The sequence below is a fragment of the Myxocyprinus asiaticus genome, chromosome 49 (genome assembly GCF_019703515.2).
Source record: "Myxocyprinus asiaticus isolate MX2 ecotype Aquarium Trade chromosome 49, UBuf_Myxa_2, whole genome shotgun sequence".
In the NCBI taxonomy this organism is placed as follows: Eukaryota; Metazoa; Chordata; class Actinopteri; order Cypriniformes; family Catostomidae; genus Myxocyprinus; species Myxocyprinus asiaticus.
In genome coordinates, this window is record NC_059392.1 from 493,146 (window position 1) to 505,557 (window position 12,412).

The 12,412-nt window shown below is 36.6% G+C and overlaps 3 protein-coding genes and 1 long non-coding RNA gene across 7 annotated transcripts in view; 2 read left to right on the forward strand and 2 right to left on the reverse strand.

Moving 5' to 3' along the window:
• LOC127437940 (cadherin EGF LAG seven-pass G-type receptor 2-like) overlaps positions 1-1,687 on the forward strand; it is a 59,460-nt gene extending 57,773 nt beyond the window's left edge. Inside the window, 1 exon segment of the mRNA XM_051693111.1 lies at positions 1,548-1,687. Coding sequence (XP_051549071.1) covers positions 1,548-1,554 — 7 coding nt within the window. The 3' untranslated portion in view covers positions 1,555-1,687.
• LOC127437945 (uncharacterized) lies at positions 1-9,272 on the reverse strand. Of its 2 annotated transcripts, none has more exons than XM_051693118.1 (7): positions 9,154-9,272; positions 6,469-6,528; positions 6,291-6,357; positions 6,169-6,187; positions 5,930-6,081; positions 5,739-5,850; positions 1-3,305 (listed from the first exon to the last, which is right to left on the reverse strand). In XM_051693118.1, exons 2-7 carry the CDS (start codon positions 6,501-6,503, stop codon positions 3,046-3,048), a joined length of 645 nt encoding a protein of 214 aa, XP_051549078.1. In that variant the 5' UTR covers positions 6,504-6,528; positions 9,154-9,272; the 3' UTR covers positions 1-3,045. The 2 variants fall into 2 exon arrangements, with proteins under 2 accessions (XP_051549078.1, XP_051549079.1); XM_051693119.1 differs by having other exon boundaries at positions 3,039-3,305; positions 5,784-5,850.
• Positions 6,293-9,347, forward strand: LOC127437951 (uncharacterized). 3 transcript variants are annotated; one of them, XR_007896637.1, is made up of 3 exons: positions 6,293-7,523; positions 7,608-7,651; positions 7,730-9,347. It is a non-coding gene; the product is annotated as an uncharacterized LOC127437951 (long non-coding RNA). The 3 variants fall into 3 exon arrangements; XR_007896638.1 differs by having other exon boundaries at positions 7,608-7,629; XR_007896636.1 differs by lacking the exon at positions 7,608-7,651.
• Positions 9,301-12,412, reverse strand: part of LOC127437941 (dual serine/threonine and tyrosine protein kinase-like) — a 25,589-nt gene continuing 22,477 nt past the window's right edge. Inside the window, exons 9-14 of the mRNA XM_051693112.1 lie at positions 11,939-12,095; positions 10,474-10,606; positions 10,272-10,385; positions 10,079-10,193; positions 9,867-10,001; positions 9,301-9,784 (exon numbers count right to left, since the gene is read on the reverse strand). Coding sequence (XP_051549072.1) covers positions 9,600-9,784; positions 9,867-10,001; positions 10,079-10,193; positions 10,272-10,385; positions 10,474-10,606; positions 11,939-12,095 — 839 coding nt within the window. The 3' untranslated portion in view covers positions 9,301-9,599. The remainder of the gene's footprint in view (positions 9,785-9,866; positions 10,002-10,078; positions 10,194-10,271; positions 10,386-10,473; positions 10,607-11,938; positions 12,096-12,412) is intronic.

A 12,412-nucleotide genomic window follows, 5' to 3' on the forward strand; every position in this document is an offset into this window, starting at 1 on the left:
ACTGATAAACAGACTAATCAACAACACATAACCCTTTAAGCTCTGAAGGTGTTTTTAAAGATTTCCTGTTTCAGTGGCAAACCCAAATTAAAAGCTAATAACTCTACAAAAAAACAAAAACAACGAGGGTGTTTGGTATCATTGTAAAGAAAACATTTCAAATAGTTTTAATGATATAGATTGATACATTCTGAGACTAAGAAATTGCTGAAAATGATCTTTTTTTTCTTATTTTTCTGATTTGACATTATATATCTCTGGGTGTAAATAAGGTGGCTCCGATAAACTGTCAACTGTAACTGAGAAAAAGTTTGTGTTGATACGACAAAGCAATCAAAAGTTATAACATTACAAAAATAATTGATCATAGTGTCAAAAAATGTCTCCAAACAAATAAAACATAATAATTGTACATAAGAACTAATTACACATGCAAACACAACAATGACTAAAGGTTTGCATAGCATGCAGACATGATTTTAGTAATGAGATTTCACAGAATGAGTTTCATTCTGTGTCATTTGAGTCATCATTGAGTGTGTGTCATGTATTTGGCGCCATCTCCTGGTGGCCATATGTAACATTGTGCTTCATGTGGATTATCTAATGATCTATACATCTGATTATCTTGTGTGTGGACTCATTTGAAAGATAATCACCTCCTCTAAGTAATGATATGTGATATTTTATGTTCCGTTTATTTTCCGTGAAATTTTAAGTGAAAACGCAGCATATAAGTAACACCAACACAATTGTCAAAGACATACACTTAGATATTACTCACTATATTTGTGTCTGTGAGTAAAACAATGGTCTGGTTGTATTATTTCCAACAACATATGACACATGGCTATTTGATCAGTTTCATGTTTTTACTGATTATAACAATATGTACAGTGCAAATGTTTTTTATAAATAATCAAAACAGAACACTTCTGATTTGTCAGCAAATTTCAAAGCACTTGGTCATAATGTCTACATGCATTGTAATGTAGAGCTCTAAGCTTTAAAATAAGTATTTTGTGTTGGCCAAGACTGTAGTTATTTATTTATTTTTAATATTTAATCCCCTATTCTCCCAATTTGGAATGCTCAATTCCCACTACTTAGTAAGTCCTTGTGGTGGCGCGGTTACTCACCTCAATCCGGGTGGCGGAGGACAAGTCTCAGTTGCCTCCGCTTCTGAGACCGTCAATCCGTGCATCTTATCACGTGACTCGTTGTGCATGACACCGCGGAGACTCACAGCATGTGGAGGCTCATGCTACTCTCCACGATCCACACACAACTTACCACACACCCCATTGAGAGCGAGAACCACTAATCACGACCACGAGGAGGTTACCCCATGTGACTCTACCCTCCCTAGCAACCGGGCCAATTTGGTTGCTAAGGAGGACTGTAGTTATTAATATTTTGACGATTGTTTTTTTTCTTCTTGTGGGCCCATCTGAGCTTGAAGGGTTAATTAATTTTAAAATGTCACATTATTGAAGTTAAATGTTCAAATATTCTTGTATATGATCAAGCGTTGTGTGTCTTTGCAGATGTTGATGCTGCACGCATGTTGCCATGGTGACGAGGGGAGGAAGAGGATTTCAGAGCCGAAAAACAATCGTCCTGTTTCCGTCCCTCCGTTGGATTTTCGACACTTCACACGACAGCTGATGTCTGATGGATTCTCGTGCCAAATGCTGAAGAGTATCAGCACTTTTTAAAACAGTTTTGATTTTTGTTTACTTGAAGCAAAGCACTTTTTTATGTTTTATTTTGTCCAGAAGGGGGCGCCCTCCCCCTCGCTGCAACAAAACCAAGACAAACAAGCGTATATTTTGTAAATGTTTAATATGAGATTATCAGGGAATTTCCAACATGAAGCTAAACTACTGCTGGACTGAGATGCTGCTGTTTAAATTCATTTTAATTTGATATATGAAGGACAGAGAGAATTAAGAGAAACATTCCCTGTGGCATCACTGGACTCGCTGGATTAATGAAGAAAAGGAACAATATTCATTCATGCCTTTAACTACTGATGCGACTCAGACGTACGAGTCCTGATGCCTTCACCGGCAGGGCCTTTATTTCGTACCACTGGAGGAGAATTACACATTTTGATACACTGTTTTTGTACATTTTGAGGACAATTTTATATGGACTTTAAAAAACACAAATCACTGAAAAAACTTTGTATTTTATAGATTAGAAATGATGTTGGTTTGTAAATAGGTGAATCTCATGAAAACATATCCAGGTCAAGTTTCACTCCAAAATGAAAAGAAATAAAAATAGATATATTTTGCATAAAGAAAATAATTTTTAAATTAAATACAATAATTTGACTGTATTACAGTTAGGAAATTACTGTAATAAAAATACTACCTTGATATATAAATACTTAATTACGATAATGAAAATGAGATTTTTAGCATTAAAATAATGTCACAATTTTCTTTATGAAAAATATAATTTGTCTTTATGATTTTGAGGTGAAATATGACCCAGGTATGTTTTGAAAGGTCAAGCATTTAGTGTTTTAAAATGTACATTTTTTGTTGCAGTGTTGTACAGATCTCTCTAATACGCCAACAAACACATAAAACACACGTGTACTGATAGATCAATCTAACCAATCAGAGCGTTTAAACTGGCAGGGAGCATTTCATTTACATTATTGCAAACACTTTTTACTGTAAAACTACATTTTCTGCTGTGTAAAAACTCAAATGACGCCAATGCCACTACTTGATATTGAGTTTATGTACATTTTAACGCACAATGTGTTCCTTTAATCTTTTTAAAAGCCTGTCGTGTTTTCATAAACAGATTTACTGTGTTTATTCATATTTTGTATGTTCACAGTGTTTGTGACTGTATTTCTCTGTTTGAATCTCTCATACAAATCAAACAGCATAAATCACACATGGGCTGGATTTTTTCACGTGGAAACACTCTGAAGTAAAGCTACAACTTCTGTTTTTAATATTTCATGTCTCGTTTTATTTTTGATGTTCTTAGCGATCCGTGGTAGGGGTCGAACTGATGTTATAATGTTGATGATTTCTTTCTAACCGTTAGATATGACGCATTAAAGACGCGATGTTTCCTGTCAGGTTCTGTTTGACCTGTAGCGCCCCCTGTCAGACAGAAGGTTAAACTGCAGCTACAGTCTCTCAGTGTGTCCATGACGCCCATCTTCTGCTCCTGTTTCACACCTTTAGCGGCTGTTTTCTCTCTCAGGCTCTGAATTCGTCTCTGAGCGTCCAGAGTGAGATCATGACTTTGGCCAAGGTTATATCTGTAAGCTGCAAAAGACACAGGAAGTGACAACTCACTCTTTTATTCTCGGCCAAAGTCTCTGTACATCTTTAAAAATTCAGTGCTCTGCTCACCTTCAGATTAACTGAACACATTAGTTACCACTGAGCCAAAACCTAAGAGGACAGGGCAGAAATTTTTTGTTTCTGAAATAGTTTTGCATGCCCTCGTAATAGTTTGCATTCCCTCGCAATAAGTTTTTCATTCCCTCTTACTAGTTTGTTCCCTCGCAATAGTTTGCGTTCTGAATAGTTTGCGTTCCCTCGCAATAAGTTTTGCGTTCCCTCGCAATAAGTTTTGCGTTCCCTCGCAATAGTTTGCATTCCTCGCAATAGTTTGCGTTCCCTCTTACTATTTTGTTCCCTTACAATAGTTTGTTCCCTCGCAATAAGTTTTGCAATGCGCTCGCAATAGTTTGCATTCCCTCGCAATAGTTTGCGTTCCCTCGCAATAAGGTTTGCGTTCCCTCAAAATAGTTTGCATTCCCTCTTACTATTTTGTTCCCTCACAATAGTTTGTGTTCCCACGCAATAAGTTTTGTTCTCTCGCAATAAGTTTTGCGTTCCCTCTTACTAGTTTGCGTTCGCGTTCCCTCTTACTAGTTTGCGTTCCCACGCAAATAAGTTTTGCGTTCCCTCGCAATGGTTTGCGTTCCCTCGCAATGGTTTGCGTTCCCTCGCTATAGTTTTTCATTCCCTCTTACTAGTTTGTTCCCTCACAATAGTTTGTTCCCTCGCAATAAGTTTTGTGTTCCCTCACAACAGTTTGTGTTGCCTCGCAATAAGTTTTGCGTTCCCTCTTACTAGTTTGTTCCCTCACAATAGTTTGTGTTCACCCGCAATAAGTTTTGTGTTCCCCCGCAATAAGTTTTGCGTTCCTCGCAATAAGTTTCGCGTTTCCTCTTACTAGTTTGCGTTCCCTCGCAATAAGGTTTGCGTTCCCTGTTACTAGTTTGTTCCCTCGCAATAGTTTGTGTTCCCTCACAATAGTTTGTTCCCTCGCAATAAGTTTTGCGTTCCTCGCAATAAGTTTCGCGTTCCCTCTTACTAGTTTGTGTTCCCTCGCAGTAAGGTTTGCGTTCCCTCGCAATAAGGTTTGCGTTCCGTTACTAGTTTGTTCCCTCGCAATAGTTTGCATTCTCTCGCAATAGTTTCATTCCTTGTTACTAGTTTGTTCCCTCGCAATAGTTTGCATTCCCTCGCAATAGTTTCATTCCCTGTTACTCGTTTGTTCCCTCGCAATAGTTTGTGTTCCCTCGCAATAGTTTGTTCCCTCGCAATAAGTTTTGCGTTCCTCGCAATAAGTTTCGCGTTCCCTCTTACTAGTTTGCGTTCCCACGCAATAAGGTTTGCGTTCCCTCGCAATAAGGTTTGCGTTCCCTCGCAATAAGTTTCGCGTTCCCTCTTACTAGTTTGCGTTCCCACGCAATAAGGTTTGCGTTCCCTCACAATAAGGTTTGCGTTCCCTCGCAGTAAGGTTTGCGTTCCCTCGCAATAAGGTTTGCATTCCGTTACTAGTTTGTTCCCTCGCAATAAGGTTTGCATTCCGTTACTAGTTTGTTCCCTCGCAATAATTTGCATTCTCTCGCAATAGTTTCATTCCCTGTTACTAGTTTGTTCCCTCGCAATAGTTTGTGTTCCCTCACAATAAGTTTTGCATTCCTCGCAATAAGTTTCACATTCCCTCTTACTAGTTTGTATTCCCTTGCAATAGTTTGTGTGCCCTCGAAATAAGTTTTGCATTCCCTCTGAATAGCTTGCATTCCCTTGCAATAAAGTTACCATAGTTTTACAAAAATAACCACATTTTAATCTTGCTATTCATAGTAAAAGCACAGTACTAATACAGGAAAACAAAAACTATGGTAAAATAAAAATCATAAATACTATGGTATTTGTAGTAAAACTATAGTAACCAGAAGATTAAACATGGTTAATCTATAGTAAGACCATGGTTACTATATGGATACAGTATACTGTATTAACCATGGTTTCTGCCAAAAAACATGTTTAATTAACTTTTCATAGTTACTACAATATTACTATTGTAAAACTATGGTTTCCATCAAAAAATAGAATAAATATTTGTTACAGTATTTATTCATCTTTGTTAATGTTAGTTAATTAAAAAAAAATTTTTCATTGTTAATGTTAGTTCATAGTACATTAGTTAATGTAAACATACAACTTTTTATTTTAAAAACCAAATGTTGAAATTAACATGAACTAACAATGAATAATACTTTTATGACATTTATTAATCTTGGTTAATATTAACTAATGTTGTTTATGTTAACAAATTTAACTTAAACTTATTTTAAAGTGTTACCACAATATTACTATAGTAAACCCATAGTTAAACTATGGTACAGTATTTGCATAGTAAAACCATGATACCAACAAAATTATTATTTTTATTACCAGATTTGTTTTGGTATGAAAGAGAGGGAAAAAGCTGGTCTTTACATTTCTCCACTTCCAGTAGAATCTGCAGCGTTTCCGCCTCCATCATAGAAATGACCGGCAGCGCCACCTGCAGGATTCACAGAGAATAAACTTGCGGTATGCTGTTATTCACTGATAATAATAAACTGATAATAATAGTGTCTGACTGTGGATCTGAGGTGGCGTTCATGCAGGTGTAGTTGTCGTCTGTATTCGGCATCGTCAGTGTGAAGTCGAGCATGATGTTCTCTGCAGTGAGCAAACTTCCATTTACTGATCATCTGACTGGCTGTCCTTACAGAGAACTGACCAGTAGAACCTGATCACCAGACAAACTGATCAATAATCAATATTCACAGTTGTTTCATTACAGACAGAAGAATGATAATAACAACATGACACTTACCATGATGTTTAGAAGATTCCTATACAGAGAGATCATTATTACATATCAAATTATCATCTTGCTTATCGAATGATATATTCTGATAGAAACATGTTGTAAACGGAGAAAACAAAGCCGTGTACCTTTGCATCATCATCAACTCCTACAGACTTCACGTGATCCTCCTTTAGAGCTGACTTCTGAGCTGCACTTGAGTTCAAACACACGACTCATTACTGCTGTCATTCATAACCAGCATTATTTATATTTGGTGATTGTATTGAGAATGCATCAACTCATTTAACATTCAGTTTGACTTACTTTGCAGAATCCTGCTGTTCTGATGGAGTCGCCATATAATACACCTGACAATTTCACACTCTACACACACACATACTTGAATAAGTGTAATGTAAATCTTTTTTTTACCAATAATTTTCCATTATTTTCTCTGTCATATGTGATCACTGGATAAGGATTTTAAGAATCATTGTGTAGAGACTGCACTCTCAGTGACAATTTTAAACCGATTACATGTTTTTTTTTTGAGCCGAGTATGAACCTAACCCTAACTTGAAATTATACATACAATTTTAAAATTCCCTGACATTTCCAGGTTTTCCATGGCCATATAGTAGGAACCCCTCTAAATCTATAAAAGTACAGAACCTTGAAGCATAACGAGTTATCGGGAGATTTTAAATAGTGGTTCAGGAATATAAACTCACAGGGTAAAACAGGTCAGTCAGGAAAGTTACTGGTGATCTGAGGCATGTTAATTCATTAATTCATTTACTTAAAACATTATGGCAGATTAGCTACAACAATAAAAGACTGAGGGGATCTCCCTCAGCCAGATTCACACAAGAAAACAAAAGACTGAACAGAACATTTAATCAATTACAACATGTATAATTTTAGATATATTTCCCCATGAATAACAGCTAAAATCGAGTAGAGCACCTTTAAGTGAAAAGTAGTTAATTAGTTACCCTACTTTTCACTTAAAGATCCTTTAGCCATTCTGGAACTTCTACGAGACTGAACCGTTGAATAAGACACGCCCTCTCTGCGTCTCCGCGGAGTTGTCAAACACAACAGTAGCAAAATGGCGCCCTCAGCTGACATGAATCAGAGTATGATATTTAATCTGAATGAGTTTTGCTGGCCCTCGCAATACGTTTTGCTGGCCCCTCGCAATAGTTTGCTGGCCCTCGCAATAGTTTGCTGGCCCTCGCAATAGGTTTTACTGGCCCCTCGCAATAGGTTTTGCTGGCCCTCGCAATAGGTTTTGCTGGCCCTCGCAATAGGTTTTGCTGGCCCTCGCAATAGGTTCTGCTGGCCCTCGCAATACGTTCTGCTGGCCCTCGCAATACGTTCTGCTGGCCCTGGCAATAGTTTGCTGGCCCTCGCAATAGTTTGCTGGCCCTCGCAATAGGTTTTGCTGGCCCTCGCAATAGGTTCTGCTTGCCCTCGCAATACGTTCTGCTGGCCCTCGCAATACGTTCTGCTGGCGTTCTGCTGGCCCTCGCAATACGTTCTGCTGGCCCCTCGCAATAGGTTTTGCTGGCCCTCGCAATAGGTTCTGCTGGCCCTCGCAATACGTTCTGCTGGCCCTCGCAATACGTTCTGCTGGCCCTCGCAATACGTTCTGCTGGCCCCTCGCAATAGGTTTTGCTGGCCCTCGCAATAGGTTTTGCTGGCCCTCGCAATAGGTTGCTGGCCCTCGCAATAGGTTCTGCTTGCCCTCGCAATAGGTTTTGCTGGCCCTCGCAATAGTTTGCTGGCCCTCGCAATAGGTTTTGCTGGCCCTCGCAATAGGTTCTGCTTGCCCTCGCAATAGTTTCTGCTTGCCCTCGCAATAGGTTTTGCTGGCCCTCGCAATAGGTTTTGCTGGCCCTCGCAATAGGTTTTGCTGGCCCTCGCAATAGTTTGCTGGCCCTCGCAATACGTTTTGCTTGCCCTCGCAATAAATTTACCATGGTTTTAAAAAAATAACCACATTTTAACCTTGATATTCATAGTAAAACCATAATACTAATACAGGAAAACAAAATCTATGGTAAAATAAAAATCATAAATACAATGGTATTTGTAGTAAAACTATAGTAACCAGAAGATGTACTTTGATCCACTTCAACTATTACACAGAGAACGTGCAAAATGATTGACAGACAGAAAGCAAATCAAAGTCTTCTGATTGGCTGATCGCGGTCAGGACACGTATTTCTGTGATATATTTTAGGGATTAGGAACATTTGGGAATACCATTACATAAAAATAAAAAATAAACATTTTGCAGCAAAAAAACACTATGTAGCGAACGAAAGATTGATAAAGATTATGTGAAACTCAAATGTTGTCAATGTTGTTTATTCGGCTAATTCATAGCCGTGGTCATATTTTTTAAAAATGTATTTATTTAATCATTCTCACCTCAGAAATCAGGAGTAGTGAAGTGCTATAGCGGTCTATCGAAATATAAAAACTTATACTGATATTTTATTTAAATTCACTTCAACATCTCATTAGGAGAACAAAAAACTTAATATCTAATTAAGTACAAAAAACACCGGACGTGTCTTTCAAAAAGCTCCTAGATCACATGTGATTTTCCACATTCATGTTTTCTGGAGTTTCCTGTCTACTGATTTTTTTTTGGAAAGATGTTTCGTCAGCGGAACGATCCACAAACACAAACTGTAGTCTTTCCCTCACAGCCTGTGTAATTCCCTCTCAAAAATCAAAGATGGCGCTGATGTCAATAAGAGTCTCGTTATGAACCAGCAAACGTCATCATTAATGAACGACCTGGACACTTTGATCTCATTAAGATCTTGTGTTTACAGATTAACTCATGTAACAAAGTTACACTAAACAATATGTTCTTAGAAAACGTTCAATGTTAAAAACTGTTTTAATTAACGTTGCTGTATGTGACCCGCTTCTAAACAGGAGACTATAAGCACATTTACAAACACAAAACACACACACATATAACCTCACCTGACACTCGAGTCAATGTTTTGTTTTGATGAAATTGAAAAATGCTTGACGACAAAAGTTTCTGACATCATCGCCAGAATTCTCCTCCTATAATGTTAAACCAAATATTAGTAAATAAATTTTTTGCACACAAAATAAATTCAGTCCAGCGGTCCAAAAGATTTTATTAAAAAAAAAAAAAAAAAAAAATGAAATCACAAGATAACTGTAAACCAGTTTAAACACCATTTAAAAATGAACGTTTCAATTAATCTGTAACACACAAGTCGACGACTAGTAAAATCGGTCATGTCTAGAGGAACTCCTATGTGAAAGCAGCAGAACTTGTTCGCTTCTAGTAAATGTGGCACGCATGATCACGTTTGTTCACGGTTGCTCAAAGAAATATCTGTCCGTTTGTTCTACATGCAAAATAGATGCTTTTTTATTACAGGAAAGTGAGCGCTTCAGTTTGAGTCCTCGAGGTTTGCGCTCTTTTGGTCAGAGTTGTCACACAGACGGTCCATGATGCGTTGCAGACTGGGCTGTACGATTCCGAGCAGGGGTCGCTGGGAAGGGTCGCCGTTCCAGCACGCTTCCATGAGCTGCCAGCATTCCTCATCAAATGTTGGCAAACGCTCCGGCCGCGAGCCTGAAACACACAAACGCCACGCCAATAAAATAAGTGAGCGAGAAAATTCCAGTGACTGCAGAACAAGAGCTGATGTTTGCACCTTTCTTGACGTTGGTCCACAGCTGGTCTTTACTGGAACATTTCTCAAACGCTTCCGGAAGTTTGACAGATCCGGTGCAGAGATACCAGAAGAGAATCCCGAATGCGTACACGTCCACCGAGTTATCATACTTTCCTGAAGACACACACACACACAGTGTTATTGTGGACACACATACACTCTTGTGCTGTTTGATGGGTTCTGGTTCTGACCTGTAAACAGTTCTGGTGCCATGTGAATGGGAGTGCCCACTATACTGCCTGACATCATGGCCTCGGGTTTACAGAAGCCCAGATCGGTGATTTTGGCCCGGTTCTGTTTGTCCAGCTACACAAGAGAACACCAACACAGTGTTAAAGGACGGTTTCTTTCAAGAGAGACAGACCGTGGACGAGTGTTCCTCACCAGAACGTTCTTGAGTTTGATGTCTCGGTGCAGGAGACCCTGACTGTGCAGGAACCGGATTCCCTCCACCACGTCCAGAGCGATCTGTAACCTCTCCTTCAGACACAGACCGGCCTACAGGAGACATCATCATCATCATCATCATCATCATCAGAAAGAGTTGGACAGAAACAGAGACAGACACAGAGAGTTCCTGTCGTACCTTCAGTCCGGTGTAAAGATCTCGATGTAACCGCTCCATGATCAACAGAACAGCGATACTGGATCCGCCGGCATAAGAGTGATCAATAACTGACCCGTGGAGATTCACTAACCGCTCGTGTTTAGGCAGAGACCTGAGACACACAGAGAACAGTCATTATTCATCACGAAATCCAAATTAATTTTTTAAAAATACATCCAAGACAGGGGACAGAGTCAACGGAAATGATATTCAGGACTCAAAATCTTCATTACTGTAAAGTGTAAAAATACTCCATTATCATAAACATAATGTGGACAAATTAATAATTGTTTTATAATATTGTAAAATTATCATATATATTAAATTAAAATATTAAATTCAATTAAAATAAAAATGTTCATTACTGTAATGCATAATCTTATTATCATAAACAATTTAGAAAAATATATAATTCTTTTATAATAAAAAACTCAAATTAAAATAACTCAATTTAAATATGAAATTTAATTAAATAATTATATATTCAATTAAAATAAATTCAATTCTCATTACTGTAATGCCTAAAATAATCTGAAATATAAAATAAAATAAAAATAAAATTCAATTTAAAATATTCTATTAAATTCAAAAATTAAATATTCAATTAAAAAATACAAATAAATGTTCATTAATATAATAAGTAAAAATTTCAAGCATAATGTGAAAAAATATATGGTTGTTTTATATTATAAAATAATAGTATAAAATATAAAAAAATAAATTCAATAATTAAATATTCAGTTAAGTTAAAATTAAATTACATTTTCATTCCTGTAATGTGCAAAAATCTTACTATCATAAACAATGGGAGAAAATATTTTTTTATAAAAATGTAAAATAATAATCTAAATATGAAATAAATTCCATTTATTTTTTCAATTAAATTTAATAATTAAATATTTAATTCAATTACTGTAATGCATAACAATCTTATTATTATAAACAATTTAGAAAAATATATAATTATTTTATAATTTTGTAGAAAAATGAAAATGTAAATATTTAATCAAAAATTAAATATTCAATTTAATTAAAATAAACTCTCATTACTGTAATGCCTAAAATGTTCACGTTAATATACAGCATAAAACTCAAACAATGTGGAAAAAAATATGATTGTTTTATATTATAAAATAACAGTATAAAATAAATTAAAATAAAATTCAATTTAAATATTCAATTATATTCAATACAAATATTTAAAAAAAATTAAACAAATGTCATTATCATAAATAAATAGTTTTATAATAATTTTACATTTATTATATAAAAATAATCCTATATATGTATACATTTCATCTGATATATTTATATGCTTTATATATGTATTTGCTGGCCATGAATATAATTTCAGATCAGTTATTTATGACAGGATGTTGTAGAAAGTAACTGTGTTTATATCAGTGCTATACACATGTTTCCGGTATGAGTCAGCAGTGGTTACCGTGTGTAGTGAAACTCCAGCGCCAGGTCGTTCCAGTGTTTGTCATCAGGAGGAACCACAGATTTGAGCGCACAGGGGTGATGACCGCCCCAATTATCACACAGATACACCACACCATACTGACCTCGACCCAACTCACGACCCAGCTTCGGCTTTCCTGAACACAAAACAATCCAAAAACACTCTGAGAGAAACACACACACAATGACTCATCGGGCAGGTTGTGAAATGACACAGATTTATTATGAAACACAAATCATTTGTGACACGTTTGGGTGTGAGCTGTGAAAGTGTTTGTACTCGACCAGTCCGTCTGGACTCAGTGTTTTCATTAACTGAAATAAAAATAAAAAAACTACAATAACCGTGGACGGAATTAATGTTTCTTATTATCTTAAAAGGTTTTGATCTGTCATGCCTTCTCATAAATTACTGATCTGAAATTATATACATGGGCAGCAACTACATATATAG